The following is a 20,608-nucleotide window of genomic DNA, read 5'->3' on the forward strand; positions in this document are numbered from 1 at the left end:
ATGGATTTTATATCAAAATGATTCGGTTGAAGATTATAATATTCAATACCGAAATCTTCTAAATACTGTTTGTTGCTGCCACCTTATAACGCAAATCCTTTAGGAAAGAACTTAATTTTAAGTGAAATAGTATGTAAACTAACACCGAAGGCGAAGATCAAAAATTAATCTTCAGTGTAAGATTAAGTTATCCCAATGTAACATTATTTCTGTTATATTTTGAATGTCAGGTTAAGTGTGAGAAAGGGCCATGTGGCCCTAACTTTGCCTGAAAAAATAAAAAAATTTTCATTTCATTTCATTTCAATAATTTAGTAAACAAACTAGCTGTGTGCCCGTTCTACGCACGGGGATCTTATCATAGTCAGTTAAAACCTTCTTATATAAAGCACAGCAGTTGGTTTGCATACTTTCAGATATGCTGACAAAACTATTCCTTCGCAAATACAGTATCTGACAGTTTCAAGCCAAAACTAATGCTTCGCAATTAAATGTCACCCGGATCTTGTTGGTCCATATGTTATATCCAATGATTAAACTAAATAAACGGGTTCAGCATTCTGACACATACTTTCTCCCATAAGTTTGTCAACAACCTTTATCATGTGTAAGCGGTGAGAGTAAATATACGGAAATGGGATTTGTACAATTTTGTTCAGAATTTAAAGGACTATAACATAATGGTTAAAAGTATTTAAGGTACTACCTCAACCTCTAAATTTAACACTTTATTTGGGTTGACATTTTCATTATCAAGGCGCTCTTGTCCTTTCCGTGAAACATTGAGAAACAAGGACATTAATGCGTTACCATCATACATACACACAAAAATACCGAACTTAATTAGGGAATCTGCTACGCTTTAAGCATAAAAAGGTACATATAAAATTAGTACTTGAAATCTTTGTTAATGCCATAAAATTTGATCATAACAATTTATATTTGCTTGGACCGGAGATGACTCGAAATTCTGTGGAAATGCTATCTGAACACATCAATTAAATTGAATAGGCCTACGCCTGTAATAAATAAGGTGCAACACCAACGATAACTAATTTGTAAATTACTGTGATGTGTTGGTACGTAAAAATGATTCTTGCTGCTACTAAAGGTTAAAAGGAAAAGAACCAGTACCGTACCAAAAACCAACGTTTACAGTTAAGAACTGTAGTACAGCCGACCAATTATATGCATTAATCAAGGTTATTGATCTCTTGGTTTTGGATTTTCTCGTAAAAAGTTATCGGCAATCAAAGTTATTTCCCATTAATTGCTTTATTTGTACACAACTCTTAATGCAAACTTATCGGTGTCAGTTTGAAAAAAAAACCTTATACAACATAACTTTCTGTTATTTAATAGATTACGTATTCTCTAAACAATGGTTGCTGGTATATATATTAACATTATAAGGAAATGTGACAAAAATCACACAACGTTGGGTTTTTGGACGTTTATAATTTTATTTCTTAAGTACCTAGGTAGGCCGTGTATTCTATGGAAAAGTACCGGTATCAAGGATCGTTGTCGAAAGGGTTGTTATAAATAATTGGGTAAGCATACGTACCACACGTACCCAAGAGAAGGGCTATGAGCCTTTTGGCTGTATGGTCCAGCGATTGCATCACACGGTGAGTAGGAACTATTGACTTTATATAGTCAATGGTAGGAACAGAAAGTGACACATTGGAAAATCGAGTTCAGCATCATCCGTAAACCTCTGTTACAATCACCCACTGCAGTTGTAATATTTTGCTTTACACTTTACACAACCGCCATTGAAGAGCCGTCAATGAGTAGAACATTGTTTCTAAGCTATTGGCGACGGTCATTAGTAAATTTAAGTTTCCCAGCCGTATACAACACTGATTCAATGTCTTCTTTCTGGTTATCAAAACTCCAAAACAATTTTATACACATATTTCTGGTTCCTGACCTGGATGATGCCTAGTTATTTAATTAACGGTTACACTATATTATTCCACTTGCGATTAATTAAATCCTTTATGTAATAAAAACGTTTTTAATCTCACTTGGATGGGATTTGCCTTCAAAACGTGATCGGAAATGGTTGTGGTGTTTGTAAACAACATTTGTAAACATTTCAGTGACAGCTAGAAAAAATAATCTTGATCCGAACAGCTGTTCGTTGTTTCATAGATGATTATGTGATACAAATTGGAAGAAAACTTGACAAAAATCGCACAAAACTGCATTTTTGAACGGCCGTAATTTTAATTACAAAGTAGTGAGACCATATTTTAATGGCTAAAGACACTCTCGCCAATCCAGTGAATACATTAAAATGACTTGGGTCTTGATAGGTACTCTCGTTTTCCTGGAGAAGATTGCGTAAAATGCCATCTTGAGTGTGTCAGACAGACAGACAGACAGACAGACAGACAGACAGAAATTTAGATGAGACTTGTTTCGGCTTCTTTAATGTATAAAACGTAAAAATAACCTAAAAATGTATGATTCTGAGCAATGTACAGACAAAACTCTAATTTTATTTATATAGATAGATAACTCGTAACATAAACATTTCAATGACAGTTTGTAACCAGCTGTTAGTTAATCCAGCACTGAAACAACTTTAAATTGTTGGCGTCGGCTACACTATTGAAAAATAAAAATGTAATTTCTATAAATCTGAAACTATCAACTAAAATTATGGCTTCGACAATCCCTTCCTTTCAAAATTATCTTTCTTTCAACACGAAAGTAATGAAAATCCTTCAAGTGGTTGATTCAGAATCGTTAAATAAAAAAAAAACCTGTCACGTTTTGATTTATACGATTTTTGTTTACCAGCTGTGTGGAATTGTGAAATCAAGTGCATTTGACAGTTCTGCTTGTTTACTTAATACTTAGTAATGTCAATGTAAAACAAAATATTATAGTGCTGCACTCTGTTGCTAAGCCACGTAACTTTTGATGCTATTGAACATCATTGAAGCCAACTTATTTCTTCAGTTGAAACAGCCGTTAAGATTCTTTGATTTTTTTAAAATATGAATATGCATAAAGGGAACATGGGAAACTCCAGAACCACTGGGGCGGAGCGAAAAGGAGAGATAAGAATATGCCTATATGTTAATCGGGAATGTGAGCTATCATCATGCCAAATTTCAGCCCATTCCGACCAGTAGTTAATGTGTGATTGAATTCCAAACAAAGAAACAAACAAACTAACAAACATACAAACACACAAACTTTCACATTTATAAAATTAGTATGATAATGATATGATATGAAGTATAATATAATATAGTACAGGGTGGCCGAAAAGTCCCTTTACACTAAAGATAAATTCAATTGGTGTTGATTAAAACCATAGTAATCCAATTTAATCATTTTTTTGTGGAATACATCAAGTGAACATAATTTTTAGCCCAAAACATTGGCATGAATACCTCCATTGTCTCGGAAAAGCTTGACTCGACTCCAAGTTCACTAGCTCATTCGTTTCAGCATTTCTGGGTTGATTCGTGCAAAGGCCGCCCTTACTCTCTATTGGGTGTCGCCACGTCCTAGGGCTGTGGCGGTTGTTGGGAAGGGAGAGTGAGGCTTCAATCTCTTCCCCCCTCCCCCCACTGTTGCCTTACTACTCACGCACGAATATTTGCTGGTCTGTCGTGTTTATAACAGTGTAATACGTACTGCAATATTGTGTAAAGGGACTTTTTGGCCACCCCGTATATGATAGTATGATATTAAGCCGCATTTTCATGAGGCCAGTAGAGCAGGCAGGTGTTACCCTCAAGGATTACGTCAATGGTGTTGACCGTTGAATAAATAAATAAATAAAAACTCTAGTGTATTTCAAGTTACCTGAGGCAGGTAGCCTGCCCACCATATGGCTTCGTGTACATGCAGCTATATAACAAGAAATCACACAGGTGATATTTGGAAAAAGAGGAGGCCGTTGTGTTGGTCCACTTTAGTCTATTGATGATATCGGCCAGACAACAAATTTTTTCTTGGGTTATAATAGTTAGTAGTTAGTGTATGATGTCTATTTAGGTGAAAAATTTGTTAAAAAAGATTATTAAAATTAAACTTTACAATGTGTCAATAACACCAACACGGGTAGGACACCATACGTTGAATATTAACATCATAGCTTATGTTTCAAATTTTACTTTTTGTGAACACCAGGCATTATGAACATTTGCATACACCGTATATGAGAGATGCAAGTATATACAATTTGTACATTCAGTAATGTATGAAGAATTATTTACCAGAGATCTCAATGTCTATAACCAGCGTGTCTGAGCCTGCCTTGTTAGTGGCAACACATTTATATACTCCCTTGTGCTCCAAACCTACACCTCCAATCTTCAAAGCCTGGTTGTTCTTGTTCAGTTCTATGTTTTTGTGCTTATCTTTTGTTATCTCCATGCCATTCTGAAAATTGTCATAGTAAAATATTAGGCCAAAATTATAAACAATTTTGTTGAATACAAATTTAATTATCTGCCACTATCCCGGCTCTAGACTGTTTCGTACAGTTCATTCTGTTCACAGTCACACCAAGTCGTCACAAGAGAATTCAATGTAAAACTCAATATCTATCCTAGAAATGGACGTTATTGAACTATTTGTTCAGGACCGAATTTTGATTTCCTTACCCTATTTTTGGGATAGAAAAAGAACGGATTTTTATTTTCTTCCTGATTTTCTGGATGAGAACAGGACAGGGTTTCATATCTGTACAACAAGGAAAACCAAACAAGATTTAAAAAATCTTGAGTAAAAATTCTTCCCAATGGAAATAACGACAAACAAAATCAAATTGCAGCTTTATTGTACTGAAAAAAAAACAAACAATGAGAGAGAAAAAACATATTTATTGCAATCCAAATAAAAAATCTTATAAAACAACACTAGCTTGTTACAAACAGGTATTTAGGATAACTATTACAGCATTTACAAAAACTGTAGAGGATTTTAAGGTATATCTAATATTGATTGATACCAGTAGAAATGCAATAGGACCTAATCCTCATTTATTTTAATTTTTTTATGTGTATTTATCACAACTATAAATGTTGTCATGTGTCATGGTGATCACAAAGACATCATCGTTACCAGACATAACGACTAAATCAAGAACGTCTCCCACAACCGCAGGAATATCATAATCTTCACTTGCAATCGTGGTGAAATCGCTCACGGTTGGAACAAATCCCGTCCCTAGAAAATGTTAAATTAAATGCAATCTTGCCAAAAGACCTAGAGAATGAAATTGCCAAAAGACCTAGAGAACGAAATTGCCAAAAATATCCTAGAATTTCAGGATGTGTTTATCTCCAGTAAGTTAAAAAAGTAAATCCCTAACCATAACTATCAAATTCAAAATATTTGTAGTCTGTTTTGGGAGTGAGTTGGTCTTTGTTTTCCAGCTCCATGGTTAAAATCCTGCCAGTCACCTATGGGCTTTAGCTAAGTGGAAATGACGCCACCTCCTTGGCCTAGCCTGAAGTAATGTGAAAAACAAAAAAAAGGAAGAATATTTGTTTGCCTATAATCAGAGTCATGTTAAGAGTCTCACCATGTACCATGTGATGACGGGAGGAGGTGATCCCTTGACCTTGCAGTGAAGATGAACTGGTTGACCTGTGCGTACTGACACTTTGACTGACACATTCTTGTTGATTACTGGCTTCTCCAAGTCTGTAGAACAAAGGTTTGTATTAAAAACCCACGGATTATATAACATGACTTATAACTAAACAATTTAGCATACCTCGTCAGACAATGCTTAACATGTAGTGTCGAAAATTTCTACATATGTTTTGGCGGCTATTTAAGCGTCTCCGCCATCGTATTGTTAAATAGCTGCCAAAACATATGTAGCAATTTCGACACTACATGTTGAGGATTGTCTGACAAGGTATGTTTAACCATTATTTGTCATATTAACTCAATCCTGTGGCTATGAAAATGAATTTTAAACAATTTAGATTTTAGGTTATTGGTGTTCCGTTAAATTCTTGCTTAGAACACTCTCCTGGATTCAGAGAAACAGTAGCACAAACACTGACATTAATACCCCAGGTTGATTCAACCATGCCTTTTTTTATCATGTCAAATATTGGTCGTGTCATGAAGACCAAGATGAACTTTGTTTATGACTAACTTATGTTTAGCATAGGAAACAATTATAACTCAACCCTGTTATTTTTATTTATTTACTCTTTTTTTTTGCTCGACCCAAGGGTGATTTAGCTTTCACTGAGTACTGGTAAACCAGAGTCTCTAACAGAGAAGTTGTAACCTCGTATTCCAAAGAGCAGTACATGTTAAGTGTAGATTTAAGGTGCTTTTTATGAGTTATGCTCCCGTAAATAGTTGCATGTGATGGTTTTGTTAAGTAACTAGTGATAGTGATATATCAGCCTTGAAGGATTAAGCCCTATTTTGAAAGATAGACTAACCTTAACCTAAGTTTCAATGAAAATTAAGACTCCAATATGAATTAATTAGATCAATACATCACTACAGCCTTGTGTGAAGGCCCTAAAAAACTAACTTCGTCAATAAATTAAATCTTACCTTTAACATCCAAGGTGAACTCCTTTTTATGGGAACGGTTTCTTTCATAACTCAACTTAGCTGAGCAAATGTAGACTCCTGAGTGGTTTTTACCCACCCGTGGTAAGTTCAATTTGTTGAAGTAAGAATATTTTGTTTCGCTCTTCATACCTAGAAATCGTAAATTTAATAGTGTATTACTGGCATTAAGTTTTATTGCAAAGTACTCTATATATAACTTTCAAACACTGATGGATTATGGGAAACTACAGTCCAGCTGTATTAAGTCCAGGTTGTATGTGCAATTAATTGCTCATACAAACGACTTGCACACTCTCGTAACTTGAATTAAGTTACCATCTATATCAGGGGGTCTCCAAACTAGGGCCCGTGAGAGGTTTTTGTACTGCCTGCGTTGGCATGATGAGTGATGTGTCATAAAATTATGATCGTAGCCGTAGCTGAATCAAGAAGACTCCCTCCCCCAGTGCCGGGTGGTCATTTCCCAATTGTGGGATGAAAACAATACACAAGTCACATCTATGCTAGGAATTCAAAACAAGACAATCAATAAGAATCTGATTGAACCTTGTACCCATGGGCCCTACTTTACAATATATTTCTCAGTCTCTATCTTAAGCAATATTGTATTGCCAATTATTTGGAAAATTTAAATTTTTGTTTTATTATAGTTGTTGTGGTAGCATTTTTTTTATTTTATACAATTAATTATTTGTTTGTAGTGGTTGTTTTGCACACTTTATCTTAGGACGGATTTCTCACTACAGGTAATAACTTTAAGAATATTCTGTAAGGTATTTTCTGAATTATTTTTACAAGCTTTAAGGATTTTTATAAACCAACAAGAAAATAACTGTAAATTAAAATGACCCAAAAAAGGAAGCTTTGCACTTTAACTCCCCTTTTCAGATTACATGATATTAAACTTTTTCTTTGTCAGAATGCTTAAAATGATGACTTTACAAGTATAATTTTGCACAAATTTCCGGGGGAGTAACCCCAGACCCCCCTCCCTCAAACCCCCCGGTAATTGTAATATTCAAGGTTGGGGAATCTTTTTAAAGGTTATGATCCAGTGCATCAGCAAATGGTAAAAAAAAGAGGTGATTGTATTGTATTGTAATGTGTCATTGTTATTTAAAACTGTTAAGTCTGATAATAAAACTAACATATACAGGAATATTCAATTATTTACACAATTTTATGCATTACATTATTTACGTGATAAAAAATTTAAAACAAACTATGTTTTAAGATTTGTTTTTATAGATTCTTATCTATATCTATAAAATCCAATGTATGTTTGTTTGTATGTTTGTCCTTTATGGACTCCAAAACCGCTCGACAGATTGTAATGAAGATTTCAGGCATTATTAAGCATTATTCAAGGATGGTTTGTGTGAAGTTTTGGTGCAGATCCGTCAGCGAACAAACTTCAACCTGGAGGCGAGTTAGCGTAGCGAACGAGCTAACCTGAAGGCAAGTGAGCGCAGCGAACGAGCTTCAACCTAAAGATGAGTGAGCGTAGCGAACGAACTTCAACCAGGACGTGATTGAGCCATGCGAACGAGCTCATCTTGAAAATGAACGAGCATGTGACATAAAACCACAATAGGACAGGACGACGTCTGTCGGGCCAGCTAGTAAATTATAAAATTCATGGTCAATGAGAAATCATTTAAGTTGTGTTTTGAATTTCTTAAAATTTAAAATTTCTCCCCTTAATTTCATATAGGGCCTACAGTACATACACAAGACTATCTGTATCTGTGTCCATACAGGATGGATGAATAAAAAGTCAAGACCCCCTATCTAACATTTTTCTAAGTAATTATACAGACATACCCTTTTGGTAGTCGTGCAAACTTAACAGGAAGTTTCATTTTATAATAAGAAGATTATGATAAGAAAAAATCAATGTAATCCAAATATTGGCTACTATTTTAGATAGAGAAGAGATAGCGAACTATAATTTTCACCATTCATAGCTTTTCAAAGAATTTATAGACGTAGACATATTCTGTAACATTGCCTAGCTATATTATTCTATTATTACATCAACCTTAAACATTACCAACTTAATTTTAAACAGTATGACTTAAATTGGATTTCTGTAAATATGAAGTCTTTTTCAACCCGTCCTTATGACAGTACGTATCTGGATCCGGATCCGAATTTTTCAAGATCCGGATGTGGTACCAACATTTTCTTGGATTCGTCCATCACTAATCTAGATCTTTAAAAAGTAAAATGGCAGGCTATGGCCTTGTTATTTCAACATTGGAATTGAGTTTTGAACCATATTAAAATGTGCAAATTGCGCATGGGTCCCCAAGTTTATAAAATCAAAATAATAAGACGTTGTTTAAAAGAGGACAAAATAGGACATCACCAACCTTTGATCTCAGAAGTTGCTCCACTTTTGTCCACTTTAACCCAACCTGGAGTGCCTGTGTAGTTGTATTTAGAGGCACCACAACTCAAAGTTACGTTGTCAGTTTCTACCACTAACTCAGGTGCATCAATAGACATACCACCTTCTACATCTGTAACATACCATCAATAAAACTCTATCCCTGCACAGAAATGTCCTTTTTGTCTCAAAATACCATCAGATAACGAATCTAAATTGTTGTAAGATAATTGATCATTGTTTGTAGGGTAGCAAGTAGTAAAACTTGCTACATTTTTCTTGGCAGTTATTAGAACTCCACCATCGTCAATCTAAAAAAAAATCCACCTCTCAAGTTATCATCAGAATAAATTAAACCAAGTTTACACAAAAGCCCAACATCAAAAAAAAGAATGAAAAGTATCCAAGATAGACCATAAATTGTCGTAGTTATTGTGTTATGTAAACTTAGTTAAAGTGAATCTATTTGTTAGGCTGATGATGGCAGAGATTCAACCACCAAAAGATATATGTAGCAAATTTTACCATATATACTACTACTCTACGTGGCAAGGATTATCGAACGAGGTGCACGTTAGCCATTCTTTGTTATTAACCCAGTTCCAAGGCTAATAATTAAATGTAAATTGTTGAGACAAATTTTTATAAAAAAAATAAACATTTCTGCTTTTCCAGGATTTTCTCACTGCATACAGAATAAATCATCTCATTTTGCATGACGTACTTATAACCTTAAACTTATAAAGGAAAAAATACAGCTAAATAATTTACAAGGATTAAAAATGCAATTGTTTTACCATGTGACACTTTATCAGCCTAGATTTGAAAGCTGTGATGTCCAGCTACTTATGTCTAATAGGAAGTATATAAATATATTGAAAAAATATCAGTATTCTTGATTCTTGTACTAAACAAGCTTTAAAATGGTCAAAAACCAAAAAACCCTTACAAAGTAACTTAAATTTAACAAAACTCTCAATGATAAAAAAAGTTGTGAAACTAACCCTGAAAAAAATATTTTACAGTTTACCACAACCCAAACCTTGCTTTTTTTGTTTGTATTTTGTTGGAGTTAGTTAAAGGGGAATAACTGGCGATTGGCAAGCTAACTAAGAATACATAAAATAAGTTGTATTTTTTTTCCGATTAACATATGCACCACTTGTAATGTTATAATTTACCTGTAAGAAGCATGGAAATTTTTCTTTCGTTACACTTCAGCTCGTTGCAAGTCTGACATTGCAGGATACCTGTGTTTACTGCCTGAATTTCTACAACGGAGTTGAATAGTGCAGGGTTGACGTTTGCAATATCGTGTTCTACGTACTGACTTTTCTATTAAAACAATTACCAGGATTAAAAAGTGTACTATAATAAAACAACTCTTCAATTGCTTCGCTGACAGTCAAACTCTATAAAAAACCACCTGAAAACTTGTTTTAAACTTGATATTTTCAGTTATTTATCTATTGAACATTTAGGTTTAACCCTTGAGAGGGAGAGGGTGAACCAAGAAATATAATAACATGTTTATTATGGCATAGAATTATTAAAAATTTACATTTTACAACTACAGTAGAACCTTGATAACAAGACACTCATAGGGATTATAAATTAAGACTTGTTATCAAGGTTGACTTCTTATCAAGGTTTACAATAACATGTGATTAAGGCTAAAATAATTTCAAGGGGATTTGAAAATGACTCTTGTTTTCAAGGGTGACTTGTTATCAAGGGTCTTGTTATCGAGGATCTACTGTAATATAAAATATACATCTCAAAGATGCTCAACAGTAAGCAAAAATTAAAATTATAAGAAATGAAACCATAATTAATTAAACATAACCTTTTTGTTTAAGGGACTAGGTATAGAATATAAGTATAGGGAGCCAAATATAAGTTGGAGGGATTAAATTTTAAGGGCTACCAAGAGTGAAACACGGTATCATTGTAAGTAGTTGCATAACTGAGCGGTCATAATTCTCCCCTAACAATTAGAAGGTCGCCTAACAATGCTGAGAAAAGCCATAGCTTTATGATGATTCGATTTAACTCAGCTGCTGCTATTAAAAGTCCTTGGAGAATGGATTAAATATCCATCTTGGATAATTTCAAACAGCCGCTAAAGAGTTATTTACCATCTCAAAATATTTGTACCAAAGTGATTGTAATTTAAATATCTACTATACTGTGAGATTAGAAATTTTCTTTGTAGTTTTTTAATTATTTTATGGGTTAGAACGTGTAGGCTCCAGGACTCTTAATCGTTGGGTTTTAAATAAATTATCCTGATCAAAGCTAAATCAGCAACTGAGTCAGTAAAAACAAAGCTACACAGACTACATCACTCCATCCTACACTCACCCTGCACTAATTCATTTTTTAAACACAAAAATTGGGTGAATTGGGGAATGAGTTATTGAGTGCTATAGTTACAAATCAAAAGATCAGAAGGTGGGTAGTAGAAGACAGCTAAGGAGAAAGGGTAGAACACTATAGGCTAAGATGGTTTGAAGTTTGAACATGTAAGGAAAATGTGAGAAGAGAGAATTTCTTGTACAATCGTGTTATAGGATAGATGAACGAGGTAAAGAAAGAGGTGGAGAAGAGAAAAGCGGGATGGTAGAGAGTGGTTGAAGAGGAGCTTTGAAGGGATAGAAAATGAAGATGCCTATCTACCCACAACCAGACTTTTTAATAGTCAGAATAGAAAAGGACAATGTTCAACTTTATATTATTAACTATCTTCAGCTCACTGGAATCATGGAGAACTCGTGGGTGCATGAGGGGTAGTCTGGACAGGGTTGGAAGCTCCATGTGATGTTGGGCCGAGGGAGAGCATACACATCACAGCTTATTGAGTAGGATTTGTTGAGCATGTAATACGCCTCGTCAATGTCATTGTTTATACGCAACTCTGGGGCCCCTGCAATTCAAGGTGGTTAGCATTGTGAGAATCTCTAAAAAAAGTAGGTAGTTCTTTAATTTATATTCCAGTATAATGAATGGTAAAAAAGGCTCACACCTCCATTTGTCGTACCTGGGATGGAATAAACTGCAATGGGAATTTACTTGTAATAAGATGCGTCTAAAAGGGAGACTGGTATTCACTGGATTTTTCCATAAGTACTCTTCTTGATGGGTCGCACAGACTAATGAGTGCTTTCCATTACCAAAAGGACTCACCAGTTAACAGCAATTAGCCAACTATTTCAGGCCCAGGTCAGAGAATGCAGCATGACTGCAGAGATTCAGCATCATCCCGACGCAACAGAGACTGCGCCATGGATGTTGTTCCCCAAGGGTTTCCATCTGTGCTGCATGCGCTGAATCAATGCAAACTATGACTTTATCACCAAGGACATAACTAGTATAACGAAGGGGAAGATTTCCAGATTCCTTTGGACTCTTCTCCGTGTAGGAGGGGCTTCCATTTGACCTGCTCCAACTTCAGAATCAGCTTCGGGACCAGATGCTATAACATCAAAGGGCTCACACTGGCCAAATGTGTTCATCACAAATGGACTTGGAAAAATCAAAAAATTGTCTATGGGCTTACACGGTCCAAGATACATGAACGGTGTGTGTGATAGTCAAAGTTTTAATGAATATTTTGAAAATAAATAAGTTGTCAAAGGTTCGTATCCGTCAGAATACGCCTACTGTTATTGCATTGAATTGCTCTAGTAATTGGGTTATTCTATGCGTTCTTACTCACGCTCGATGCACCGAATATTGACGTCGCAGCTTTTGTTTATGTAATGCATGACGTTTTTTAACATTACTACAATCACTACAGGTATATATCCGAACGTTTACTTTTAAAACACTCTGCTCCCAATGCATTTGCCACTCATCTAATATCTCGTCTCTTCTGTTTCTGATGTAGTCCTACCCTCCTCCTTGTCTTCCAAAACCAACAGCTTATGCAGCGATTATCCAACAGTCCTAAATTGAATGTGAAATCTTCAGGCGGCTGTTGGAGAGCACACTCAAACCCAACACGGAAGGGTGCTTGCTGTATTCGGCTATCAACGACAATAGTATTATTTGTATTTCGTTTGTGTCTACCAGTTAAAGTTCGTTGGCATTCTACTCTTGGCCATCCTGGTCGACGTCTTATAGTCTCCATTATGTAGTACGTTTGTTGGTTATGTTTTGATTTTGTCTAAATAAAAACTGGTAAAACAGGAAAACAACAATCTTTTCCTACAGTCACCCGACAAAGTTGGCTTCCTTGTACTGTTTATAGTACAGAAAGCTGCTAATTGTTGCATATTTATACTTTGTCGTACAGTTTATACTTTGTCGTACGGTTTATACTTTGATGCACATCAGGATTCCAACGAAACAACCCAAAACACTGTGGTTCTATTATGCACGTAATCCGTATACGATTGGAAATAGGTTGGCAACACTTTTAGATAATAATACTATGAGCAGCTGATTGACTATCATAACTACGATTTAACCTGTCATTTTGTGTTTATAGTTTTGGTATTTCTGAACTTTCTGGACTTTTCTTGTTTTTTAAAACATTCCTACAATCTTTATAAACAAGAAAATACCTTTAAAGCATTTTTTTAGGCGCAGAAACCACTTCAAATTAAAAAAACATACGGAACTATATTCTCAAGTCGCGGAGCACATTTCTTGCCGAGGAAAAATAGCGGAGTGATACGGACCGGATACTACTTTCTCTAGGGCACCTATTTGTGTTGCCAGCTGAACCTAAAAACGTGTTGTATAGTGTTTGAAAGACTAATTATTTATATACTTTATAGTGACTGTAGGAAAAATATAATGTGTAACACCAGTGCAAAAGGCCTTTGCTGCACTCTAGATCATTCCGCACGAGCCGCTGCTCTCGTGTGAAGCAAAGTGCCTCTTTGCCCTCTAGTTACACAAATAACTATTTCAACTAATCTAATAAATCCTTGTAGCACATGTTTCCAACCTGTATAACCAGCTGTTTTATATATTAGTGTCAATTTCAAAGTATTCATCTGTTCAAATGTAAACAAACATTTTCTCCCTAAGAATAACATGGCAACTTTGAAGGCCACTGGGGCAGAGCCCTGATGGAATTCCAAAGTTTTTTTGTTTGATGGCAAAACTACATGCTAAGACCTTTCTAACGACACCTTTGACATGGTGATTGGTAGCACCACCGCTCCAAAACAATTATGACAAAAATATGCCTAGCGTATTAAATATATAGATTAGTATTTAAAATTGCATTGTTATTAGTAGATTCAGCTTATAGGATTTCTGTTTACGTAAAGATATTTTTGTTCAAGATTAACTATGTTAGTATCTATGTAGTATGTATTGCCTTACCCTTGACTAGTAGAGTGACTTTGACAGACTCGTTCATTGCCTTGTTGTTCACCACCAACGTGTACGTCCCAGAGTTGTCAACTCTTGGCTCACGAATTATCAGCTTCGATAGTGTTGGACTGTTCTCTGCGATGAAGCTGTCCCCTTTCCCGATAATAGGCTTCATGTAGTTATCATACCTTCAAAATATGTCTATTTCAGAATCAAGTTGCATTGATTTCTACTAGCAACTAACTTGTGCTTTGCAGCCGAATGAGAGATTAGATGAGAAGAATTTAGTTACTTCGAAAGTCAACTAATGAACCCCTTTTTAACTAAGGCCACATTGAGTTTGTTTTGTATTTTGTTTATACTAACAGATTGTGGCTCTATTAAGGAGTGTTGAATAATAGAAACTTTGACGGATAATAGAGATGTGCAAGTGGCTCGATTATTGAGCCGACTCCAACCCAGCTGAGCACAGCCTGAAAGCATTCGTGATGGAACACCGAGCACCATGTCGAAAATTGAGCTGGGACCAAGTTTTTGCTATTGCGATTTTAGTATCGTGATCACAGAATATGTCTGCAAAGCTTACTTGATCGAAAAGTTCATTTTTTTTTCATTGTGGGAAGACAAAGATTATGTCTACGGTAAGCGATCACAGAAGATGTTTAGGTTTTTGCTGCGATCACAGATTATAGTCATCAAATTGTGATAAACGCACATTACATTAAGTTTTGTTTACTAAATTTAATATTGCTTAGGGAACATATCACACATGCTTTAAATATAGTTTTATAATTTATATATAGTTTAAATATAATAAAACTAGCTGAGTACCCGTCCTTCGTACGGGGTTGGTATACAATGCTTATTGTAGTTATATACTCGTGCTTTGCATTTGCAATGAGAGAGGACACGTTATGAGAAAATTTGGTTTACTATAATCTACGGTATACAGTATATCGAACATCTACCATAGCCATAATTTTCTACTACTTCACCTAAACAATAGAAAGAAGTAAAGTTCTCACACTCAGGTTTTTGTTGCTCCTTGGTTCAAATTAGCTGTTGTCATAAATGTACAAAGAACTAATGGTGCTGCACCCTGTTGGTAAACCGTATAACCTTTTAATGCTATGAATATCAAAGAAACAAATTGTGTAGTTGAAACAGCTGGCAAAATTATTTCATTCCTTTTAAATATTAATCCTCATAAGGTTAACATGGGAAACTCTAGAGCCGCTGGGGTGGAGCTCGAAAGGAATTTTGAGGTAAGAATATGTCTATATGTTAATCGGGAATGTGAGCTATCAACATACCAAATTTCAACACAATTCTACCAGTAGTTAATGCGTGATTGAACTTCAAACAAACAAACAAACAAACAAATAAACAAACAAACACACAAACTTTCACATTTATAATATTAAGTATGATTAGCAATACTTGCCATTGAATGGATTTAGGAGGAGGATATGCTTGTATTTCTACTAGTAGTTTAAACTCGGGCGTTCCAGGGTTCACATGTATTTGGGCAGCATTTTTATATCCGATGATATCCAGCTTCAGTTTATGTTTTCCTAAGGTACAATAGGAATTGTAACAACGGTTGGATACTTTTTAATTCTAAAAAAAAAACATTACATCTTTTCTCTTAAGACTTATTCCATGCGGTCCACTCAAATAGAGTCCAACAATATTAATGCACAACAATTGTGCTATACTATAACACCACTCTGCCGTAACCAGAATTGTTTCATCACTCACACATTTAGGTTCCAAAGACTCATTTAGAACAATAACTGGATTGCCAAATTCTAAAAAAAAATCAACAGATTACAAAAAAGGAAAACAATGTAAAACTGAAATACCCTACTAAATAGCTCTAATCGATGGCTTTTATGAAAATTGTGGAATGTTCATGTTAAGGGTAAAATATGAAAAGTTAGGCCTACTAATATTTAAAGTTACCTGATGGGATGACAGACAGTGTTACTGCATTGCTGTTGGTATTGCCCGAGTGGTCAGTCACAGTACATATGTATGGTCCTTCGTCCTTTAAGGAAACATCGGTTAATGTTAAGGTTCGGTGGACAGTGCACTGCATGTTATGTTCTCCAGGGTTCTTCTCGTCTATTTCCTCGTGTTCAAGGAATCTTCCACTCTGTCCAAATGCAAAACCAATTAATTATAAGTACAAGTTCAAATTAAATGTAACAAAGGAATGGTATAGATCAATTTCAGCCTACTACCTTGAACTTACCACTTGAATGAATTTGACCTGAAAATTGTGCTCAGACCAGGTTTGCTCAACTTGCTGAGTTTTATTTAATTTTCCAGACACTTACCTACTTAGTCTGCAACTGCATGATTAGTAAAGATCAGAACATTTTGTTTGGCTTACTTTAATTTGTAAGTGGGTTGTTCGTTCATCACATGAGAAACATGATAAGAAAATAAACTTTAGTTTAGCCTAACTACTTCATTTTAGATATTTTTAAGGGTTTTTTTTTTGCTTTAAAATACATTTTTTTATCTCAAGCAACCCAAACTAAATGTCGCCATTTCATTGAACAGTATTAACATTATTAACAGTTGAGCTCATTTCATGAGCTCCAAACAATGATGTGATTTAATTAACAGATTATTTGTGTAATTTTGTATCAATCAAACAGGGCATTTGTTACAGCTTTTACATTGGCAATCAATACGTTACCTAATAAAATCATAATCAATGACTTTTGGATACTGAAGTAGAAAGATATACCGTCTACAAGGTTACTCCGTAAACTACGTTCTTCATCGACCTCCTGTCACAGCCAAGCAAATCTAAAACCAACGTTGTGTTCCTTACTTCATCCACTACTATTCTCCCATCCGTATTGAACTGTACTATAGGCTTTGTCATAGTATTGAAGAATGTTGTGAAAGAAAATTGACCAAGTAAAAATCTTGTTTTGTGATTCGATATCGATTCGATATATCTTGTCTCAGTTGTCAATCGTAATTTAAGTAACCAGTGTGATACTTTTTAACTAAGTAAAGTGTTGAAAGTAGAAAATTTGTCCAGAGAAGGAGGGAATTTGGAGCTAGTTTTAAACACTAATACTAGGAATATTCCCTACAAGCTCCCCATTTGAATAACGGTGTGAATAAATTAGAAGGATTGTCAAACTAGTAGAGGACATTTTTATGAGACAATCACAGCCTGAGGCAAGCCTTGAGTCTGAAACACGCCAGTCAACCAGCAAAATCCTCAAATTCTCCAATCACTAGATTTCAATGAAAACGTATCAACACCCGTTGCTGGCCCTCTTGGCAACGCCACTTATGTACATTTACTACGTTGAAAACTTTCTCCCATCAATGTCCGTCCACTGGCAACAATAATCAAAAGGAATTGACCAATTGACCCCTTCCTGCAGAAACGTTATCACAGAAGTCAGAGTGAGAGTGTCAATTTTCTTTCACAATATATTCAAATGCTATGGCAAAAATAGTAGTCATATAGGAAAGGTAATCAGCTAGAACAGTAAAGAAAACAATAATGATCTCAGATTTGAACGAGTTTGCTTGGCTGTGATAGAGATTGATGGAGATTTTGGTACTACCGACCACACCTAATAATTATAACCTAAGGGTGGACTATGTTTTACGTTAGGTTAGGAGGATTTTGTTATTTATTTTAAACTAATTCAAATCTTATTTGGAAGTTGATTTATCGGTGTGTTTGGTATAATACCAAAGTTCCGAGACCTTAAATCAGAAATCAGAAATCAGTAATCAGTAAACAACACACTCTGTCGATGGCTCAAATCCAACTACAACCATTTGGATTCCAAATAAGTATAAAACTTAAAAGTAGAGTTATATCAATAGTCAAAGATCAAATCTTTTAATATGTTACAGTATTTTAAAAGGGCGACGATACAAATCCACACATATTTGAAGACTTTGTACTGTGTTGTTGATCCCGAATCACGTTGAAAAAAACTGTAAAAATATTGAAATACCTTGTACTGTTTTGTGATCTTAGGATCCTTTACTGGACTATAAGTTTTGATGTACAGTAAATATCCGGTCTACGTGGGACCAAGTCCCTGGCCAGATAACATTTTGGCCGGATAAACCAACCTATTATTAAAACGATAATTTTTATCTAATAACAACCAGTGATTGGTTATAAAAGTAGTGTTTAACCCTTTCAGTGCTATGAAACGATATATCGTTGTTTTAAAAAATCTCTAAGGGATATAGAGAGGAAGGTTATTTAAAAAAAATAGCAAAACGGCCATTGGTGACCTGCATGTTCATAGGATACACTAACAACCACTTAGCTAAAAGATTCGCCCAATCCGATGATTTCGAGGTGTGTGTCTAAACCAAGGATTATGAACACCTCACTATGCCCCAGTGGTTGTAGTATTTCGCTACAAACACACAGGTCACCAATTATTTGCCACACAGGACGGGATTCGAACCCGTGCAGACGAATGCCACTGGCCAAGTGACACACGCCCTAGCCTTCTCTTCTCGGCTATCTGTGCTTGAAGACTGAGGAGTCAAAAACCGGTATTTAAGCTGACGCCACCGATTGTGAACAGATAGCGTTACAGATGGTTGTTCAATGCGTTACTAGATAGCAGCACCAGATAGTCACGGACTATTTAGATGAAATCTTTTAGTTTAAACACAACAGTGATCATAAATGTGTTCCTGAGACTTTGCTGCAAAACATTAGTTTCCCTAAAATGCCTATATTACGATAACCTCGTCCAACTAAATCAAGGTTAAATTCAATATTACATTGTAAACTATATGTCTTTTGATTTTATGAGATTTTGGTTTCAAATAATGCTATCAGAACATAAAAATTTTAGGAAAACCAGGAAAATTACAACAAAAACTAAGTTTTATTTAATGTTTACAACAAATACCGGGATTTATCTTTCTTATATATTTTCTTATTGTGTTATTATTCAAAATTAGCCTAATTAATAAAATAGTGACAACATGACAGTTAAAATTCAACAACAGGTAATGGAATTAAAAGGCAAACAAAAAAGTCTTACAAAATATGAATTATTGGCCTAGCACTGAAAGGGTAATGTCTCTTTTTGGAATCTACTAGCTCAACTGAGTAATGAACCCGCTAAAAATGTATTCGATCAGGAAACAGATAAACTGTGAGAACGCTCTAATCATTGAGACTACGTGTAACAGCAGCGGGAAATATTTTTGGTATCGATTTCAGTAAGTGACCGGATAAACCAAGGAGCAGAACTTCTGAGGCCGGATATTAGGGGATCTACTCTAGTGAAAACATCATCATCAGGTCACAAAACTTGAAGATTTAAACCATCGTAGTGATGGTCGTGTAAAAATTGTCAAAAGGAACCAAGGATTACTAGGCAGTATCAGGTATTTAAACCTTTTTACATATTTGAGGAATTTAATTTTTTACATTACTGACTCTATCACAATATCCGACATTGTTAATCTTTGATCTATGTTATAATAATTATAACAGAGAGTTGCTTTTGGTGAGCGAGTGACAGTGAATATTTACAAACCTCATTGAGATGAGCGTGAGGGAGCGTCCATCTAAGAGCCACCTTGACTCCGAACTCATAATGTACCTTACAGTCAAAAGTGACCTCGGCCCCCTCCACCACAGGGATGGGGCTCACCTCAATGTGTGGTTGCTCCACCGAAGTCTTGTTGGCTATAACAGGCAATGACATAAGAATGACACCAAAGAATCTATCGAGAGTCTACTTATTTATTTACATTAAATGGTTGAAGAGTGCCATTTTTCGCAGGCCAGAACCTAAGGATTAGGTTTATATTCAGGAGTTCTGCTTGATCAAGACCTCATTGAGACTTGTGGCAAAAATAAATATATTTTTGGTAAATAAATAAATAAAAAAATAAAAAATTCAACATTGACCTTACAGTTTGGCATGTTAGTTTGAAAAAATGATAAAATGTTAAACAAAAGTAATCACTTATAAACTGTACGATTACAATACAAACAAACACAAAAGAAAGAGTATTGGTATAAATACCAACGTTCAAATACATAGAATATATTATTCCTAGCAAATTTTTTCTAGCTAATTTTCGCTTTGCAGTAAAACTAACAAAAATCTCATTTGAATTAAGAATTTGCATAAAACATTTTATCAGCTGATTTAAACCGATGAATCAGTTATCCATAGTTTTTAGTAGCCTCTAACGATGTGAACAGCGGCACTTGGCCTATTGCCATGGTAATAGCTGAAATAAACGTGTAAACATTAGCAC

The 20,608-nt window shown here is 35.1% G+C and overlaps 1 protein-coding gene across 7 annotated transcripts in view; it reads right to left on the reverse strand.

Annotated features, from left to right (window-relative positions):
* Nucleotides 1-20,608, reverse strand: part of LOC128984741 (vascular endothelial growth factor receptor 1) — a 97,534-nt gene that overhangs the window by 47,285 nt on the left and 29,641 nt on the right. For all 7 annotated transcript variants that reach the window (XR_008490000.1, XM_054404083.1, XM_054404086.1 and 4 more), the window contains exons 6-15: nucleotides 19,876-20,027; nucleotides 16,274-16,466; nucleotides 15,753-15,882; nucleotides 14,318-14,496; nucleotides 11,734-11,903; nucleotides 10,159-10,312; nucleotides 8,961-9,110; nucleotides 6,565-6,714; nucleotides 5,561-5,682; nucleotides 4,248-4,413 (exon numbers count right to left, since the gene is read on the reverse strand). Coding sequence is in view for 6 of the 7 variants with exons in the window: in XM_054404083.1 (XP_054260058.1) it covers nucleotides 4,248-4,413; nucleotides 5,561-5,682; nucleotides 6,565-6,714; nucleotides 8,961-9,110; nucleotides 10,159-10,312; nucleotides 11,734-11,903; nucleotides 14,318-14,496; nucleotides 15,753-15,882; nucleotides 16,274-16,466; nucleotides 19,876-20,027 (1,566 nt within the window). In the remaining variant the exon portion in view is untranslated. The remainder of the gene's footprint in view (nucleotides 1-4,247; nucleotides 4,414-5,560; nucleotides 5,683-6,564; nucleotides 6,715-8,960; nucleotides 9,111-10,158; nucleotides 10,313-11,733; nucleotides 11,904-14,317; nucleotides 14,497-15,752; nucleotides 15,883-16,273; nucleotides 16,467-19,875; nucleotides 20,028-20,608) is intronic.

Source organism: Macrosteles quadrilineatus, unplaced genomic scaffold (genome assembly GCF_028750875.1).
Source record: "Macrosteles quadrilineatus isolate MER2022 unplaced genomic scaffold, UCM_ALF_1.0 Scaffold_2__2_contigs__length_208266976, whole genome shotgun sequence".
NCBI classification, from domain to species: Eukaryota; Metazoa; Arthropoda; class Insecta; order Hemiptera; family Cicadellidae; genus Macrosteles; species Macrosteles quadrilineatus.